The following is a 6,000-nucleotide window of genomic DNA, read 5'->3' as shown; positions in this document are numbered from 1 at the left end:
TCCATCCATTTCATCCTTGGTTGCCCCCTCATGTTCACTCATTCCACACCTCTTTTACTAATCTTTCTTCACTCATTCTTTCCATGTGTCCAAACCATCCCAATATTCTTTCATCAACCCTATCTCTCACCTCCTCATTTCTCACTCTATCCAGCCTAGTAACCCCTATCATACTTCTCAGGCACCTCATCCCAAACACATTCAAACTCCTCTCTTATGTTCCATGTTTCTGTCCCAGAGCTGTTGACACAATCACTCCTTCATACAATCTCCTCTTAGCATCCATTCCCAAATGTCTATTTCTCATTACACTTTTCAATCCCCCGAGGTATTTACTTACTTTTCTCAATCTACATCCTACCTCCACTACCACTCCTCCCTTTCCTGCCACATTCACACCCAAGTATCTAAAATGATCTACTTCCTCCAGTCTCCCTTAATATTCACTTCCAGTCTGCTGCCACTTCCTTCCCTTGTACATCTTATCAGCTTACTTTTACCTACATTTATCTTCAACTTCCTTCTTTCAATACCTTCCCAAATTCTGTCACTAACTTCCTTAATCCCTCCTCTGATTCTGCTATATGCACACTGTCTTCAGCAAACAAAAAATGGCTGATCTCCTACTTTTTTCTATTTTCTTTAACCATCTCCAATCCTCAACCCACTACTCTTGCATTTACCTCTCGCACCATCCCATCCACGTATAAATTTAACAGCCAAGGCGACATAATACATACCAAGCTCTATTACTCTTGACTGCTCTTAACAGCTTTCCTCCTATCCCATATATCTGTAATATCTCCCACAGTGCCTTCCTGCCTACTGTTATAAGCTTTTCCCAAATCCATAAAAACCTTATCTTTTCCTAAAGCTTTTTCACATATCTGTCTTACCACAAAAATCTGATCAATGCAACCCCTACCTGTCCTAAACCCAGTTCCTCACCAATTACTCCCTCTGTTCCTCTCAATCAAGACACTCTCATAAGCCTTTCCAACTACACTTAACCAACTGATCCCTCTGAAACTGCTACACTCACTCGTCCCCTTTTCCCTTGTAAAGTGGAATACAGGCACTCCTCCAGTCCTCCAGCACTCTACCCTCTCTTAAACAAGCATTAAACAACTTCACCAGCCAATCCACCATCACTGTACCTCCTTTTTTTTTTTAGACATTCTGCATGACATCCATCCAACCCAGGTGCCTTACCTGCTTTCATCATTTTAACAACTGCCTTCACCTCATCTTTCCTTATTTCTCCTCTACTTTCCTCATTCACCACTGTCATTTTCTTAGTGCTTCCCACAGCAACTACCTCTCCCTCCCTATATTCCTTCACATTTAGCAACTCCCTAAAATACTCTGCCCATCCTCCTCTTACTGCCTTCTCTTCCATTATCATCTCTTCATCTTCACCTTTTACCTTTTCTCTTCTACTTGATTCCTATCTTAATTTCTTTCCAAAACATATTTTTATTAGCTTCAAAATTTTGTCATACTCTTACCCCATTTCACATCTTTGCCTCCTTTATCTTACACTTTACTTCTCTTTTCTTTGTAACTCTCATACAATTCTCTTGTCCTATTTCCTCCCATCCTCCTTGTTCCACAATATCTTTGCACACCTTGTGACTCCCTCCTTGAACAATCCCCATTCCTAGTTCTACTCCACCCTTCACTCCCACTCCTCTCTCAGCTTCTTGTACTCCTTTTTTTTTTTTTTTTGTAATTCCTTACTGGGGATTACAAACAAGAAAATGAGTAGCATCTAAGTAACCATATAATATGAACAACTTTGTAACAGGTGAATGAAAGCAGCACATATTTCATGTCATGGTATAATAAGTATTAATCTGGTTGGAGATACATCACTTCTCTTAGATCACACTCAAGAGTTTGGGATAGTCTGATTTTGAGATTACAATACTGTAATCTTTTCAATATACACATTATATATTTTGCTCAGGCTAACATCACACATCATTCCACAGATGGCTGCCATGCAGACAGAAAGCAGGGTCAGGACCCATCTAGATGTCCTTCAGTTTAATAAAAATGTCTGCCATTAACATGAACAAAATTATCTAACCATATCAAACTGCACAAGTTACTAAGAATATGTGACAAAAATAATTATTTATGTAAGACACTAACTGTATTCACCAGTTACTCTCATCTAATACTGTTGCTGTGGCAAGCACACATAAAAATCTTTAATTCCTTTACACACATACTGTGTACTGCTTGAATAGAGAACTGAAAAAAATCACCAACTCATGTATATTAGTAACTTCTTTCAAAAGTTATTCTTCTAGTGAAATCAAACAAATAATAATGTCAACAATAATGATGATGATGATGATGGTGATGATGATGATGATGATGATGATAATAAAAATATTAATATTATCAATAATAATAATAATCTATCCATATATATACCAAGGGCTCCTTCTCCCTTATAAGGGAAGTAGCCAGTCAAGGCACACATCCACTCTCATCTATAACCTTTCTTTCCCTCTCATCTTGGCTCCTCATTGTCGTCCTTGTCTCCTCTCCACTGTCCTGGTCAGAACCAATGCAGCAAGACATAGTACATGACAGGACTTCTTTGCCTACATGGCAACCCTCCCTCTTTTCCCACTCATACAAAAAATAGAGAAGATGTGTTGAAATGCCTTTGGGCTGCATCAAATCATCATCCATACACAACCATTCTCCACTCACCCCTATCTCCTGTCCCCTTTCCTGCTAAACAGACATTCCCCTCTTTCTCAAAGCCCCTTTCACTCTATCAATCCATCCATAATAATCCAGTAATACTCCTACAAAAGTATTTCATAACTTCCTGAATTAAATATGCAATGAACAAAAGAACAGCTGTGAAAAGCCATATTAACACAAGTTGTGAGTAACTCATACTCGTACATCTGGTACACCCAAAACACTATTAATGGTGTAAAATCACAGGGGAAAAAATTATGAGACTCAAAGAAACTCCTAAGCCTTTGATGTGGTATTTCCACATGAACAAAAATGCAAGCTACAATGGTAATTCTTCATATACAGTGCATGAAATGGAGATGTAAGTAATGAAGTTGATGGAAAACTATTCCTTCTCACCTTTGTTTTACTGAACATACTATGACACAGTGTCATAGTACCGAAAAAGAGAGTACTAAAGCCTTAGAAATTCCTTAGCTTTATCAAAATGTTACCCCTAGGACTGTTATTTTATATCACAAGGAAAAACACAAATCATATTTTTCTGGAAACCCATTTCAATTATTTATACTTCAAGACCACTCAGTTAAATTTCATTCAATAATACTCAACTATTTTTCTGAATACTTATTTACAATTTAAACCCTCAATATTAATTTAATTTTTCCTTATCTTAAACATATAAATTACAACTTTTCATTCAAACCAATTTACTAATACCACTTGACATAATATTCAGTTTAAAAGGCGACTGTAGGTACTTAGTGCTAACCACTTTTGAATTTTAAATTCAACAAGGTCATTCTTTCCTTGCACACATTTCCATTATTTACAAAACTGTATAATACAAAAACTTATCCACTATGACCAAACATCTACATCACAAAGAATTGATACCCACACTTAAATTTCCACTTGCATGAATTACACCTTCATTTCATCCAGAAAAAACTCCCCTTTTCTGAATGAACTTTCAGAGATGTTGTTGTTCAGGATTTTTGGACCGCTGTCCTAGTCCATCAACATGTCCAGGGCCATGCAGCTCAATGAAAGCTTCAAGATGTGTTGGGACTTGGCCTTTGTAGGGAATTCCATGAATCTTAACAACCTTGGCAGCTAAACATTTCAAATTGAGTTTTTTCTGAGTTCGTAGTATTATCTCTGCCACACCTGAAATAAAAAGATAAAATTTCTATCCTTTAGAACAGGGGTTCTTAACCTTTTTTCTCCAATTCCCCACTTTTTAGTGAGCCAACTCTCCATTTCCCACCACAGCATTGGTCTTTGACAAATTCGATTTCAACCCATGCAGTATTTAGTACGTAAATATACGCTTTGCTTTTTTGTGCCATTTTACGGCCCTTAATGTGACAACAAGAAGACACCAGAAACAAACAAAAAGAAACAAAAACACATCAATTAAGAAAAAAAAAAAAAAAAAGACAGTGGTTTTTCTGTCCGACCGGTCATTCCCCACTTGGTAACTCCACCATTCCCCACCAGTGGGGAATTCCCCACAGGTTAAGAACCACTGCTTTAGAAGTGTGAGAAGAATTTTGTTCCTTTCAATTATAACTGCAGCACTATGTCATGAGTTTCAATGATAATAACTGTTGCCTTGAGTTTCATTGACTAGACAGCAGCTAGTCATGATCCTCAGGCCCTCCTACAGATCTCTTTGAGTAGAAACACTGGGCACAGTTTGTGTTGTATTAGTATGGGACTATTTCTATATCAACAGCTGATGATAGAGGATGGGGAGTAGTCACTAGCTATCAGCTCTATTCATGGGAAAAGGAAGAAATGATACCCAATTTCAAAACCCATCAATCACATGGTGATATACCTCTGGAAAATACATACATATACCAAGGCTTTTTCTCCCTTACAAGGAAGGTAGCCAAAAAGGAAAAGGCATAAAATCATTCCCACCCATTCCATCCCTGAATACACTCCGCACCCCTCCACCCTCCCTCTTATCATAGCACCTCCTGGATGACGGGCCATCCCTGCACCTTGTCCACTACCCTGGGTTAGAAGCAGTGTCACAAGACACAGCACATCCACAGCAAGGCCACTTCATTAAATCGGTGACCCCCCCCATGCATAAAAGGAGAAGATGGGGAGAAATCCCTTCGGGCTGCGTCAAATTTTTCTCACACATACTACCTCACCCCCCATCCCCCCACCCATTCCACCTCATGCATCACAACATCATCCATATACAACCATTCTCCATTCACCCGTCTTCTGTCCTCTCCCGTCCTTCCTCAACAGACATTCCCCTCTTCCCCAAAGCCCCCCCCTCACCCCATCCATCCACCTCATCCTAGGACGTCCCCTCATGTTCATTCCCTCCACATCTGCCTTCCATACCTCTTTTACTAGTCTTTATTCACTCATTCTTTCCATGTGTCCAAACCATCCTAATACAACCCTATCCCCCAACTCCCTTTCCACCCCTGTTCTTCTCCTCACCTCATTTCTCACTCTATCTAGCCTAGTAACCCCCATCTTCTCAGACACTTCATCTCAAACACATTCGAACTCCTTCTCTCTTCCTCTCTTATGTTCCATGTTTCTGCTCCATTCAGTGCTGTTGGCACAATCACTCCTTCATACAGTCTCCTCTTAGCATCCATTCTCAAATGTCTATTCCTCATTACACTCTTCAATCCACCAAGGCATTTACTCGCTTCTCTCAATCTACATTCTACCTCCACCTTCACTCCACCTTTTCCTGCCACATTTGCACCCAAGTATCTAAAACTATCCACTTCCTCCAGTCGCTCTCCCTTAACCCCTTCCATACGGTGCCGCACACGTAGGCGTCATGGACTTAGATCTCGGTGGCAGCAGCCAATGCCAGCCGTACGGTGTCGTAATAATACTCGCATCATAAAATATAGTCACCGCTTATATCGATCGTTCTCTCTTCACCCGTAAATTTTGATAACCATAGAAAATGCGATTACAAAAGAATTAGAAAGAATGTCATTATGGAGGGGCGACTACAATAAATATAATCAAGACGCCGATATGGCAGCCTCGCGAATACACTCGCTCCCCATGACGCCTACGTGTGCGGCACCGTATGGAAGGGGTTAATGCTCACTTCCAGTCTACTGCCACTTTCACCCCTTGTACATCTCATCACCTTACTTTTACCCATATTTATCTTTAGATTTCTTCTATCACATACTCTCCCAAACTCTGTCAACAACTTCCTCAGTCCCTCCTCCGATCCTGCCACAAGTGCAGTGTCGTCCGCAA

At 39.9% G+C, this 6,000-nt stretch overlaps 1 protein-coding gene across 3 annotated transcripts in view; it reads right to left on the bottom strand.

Annotated features, from left to right (window-relative positions):
- Window positions 1-1,825: 1,825 nt before the first annotated feature.
- Window positions 1,826-6,000, bottom strand: part of LOC143019068 (protein fem-1 homolog B-like) — a 174,318-nt gene continuing 170,143 nt past the window's right edge. For all 3 annotated transcript variants that reach the window (XM_076174843.1, XM_076174799.1, XM_076174915.1), the window contains one exon: window positions 1,826-3,897. In XM_076174843.1, coding sequence (XP_076030958.1) covers window positions 3,701-3,897 — 197 coding nt within the window. In that variant the 3' untranslated portion in view covers window positions 1,826-3,700. The remainder of the gene's footprint in view (window positions 3,898-6,000) is intronic.

This window comes from Oratosquilla oratoria, chromosome 1, assembly GCF_046742065.1.
Source record: "Oratosquilla oratoria isolate Oo_2021 chromosome 1, ASM4674206v1, whole genome shotgun sequence".
NCBI classification, from domain to species: Eukaryota; Metazoa; Arthropoda; class Malacostraca; order Stomatopoda; family Squillidae; genus Oratosquilla; species Oratosquilla oratoria.
The sequence above is the reverse complement of the archived record's forward strand: the minus strand, read 5'-3'. Positions and strand labels throughout refer to the sequence as shown.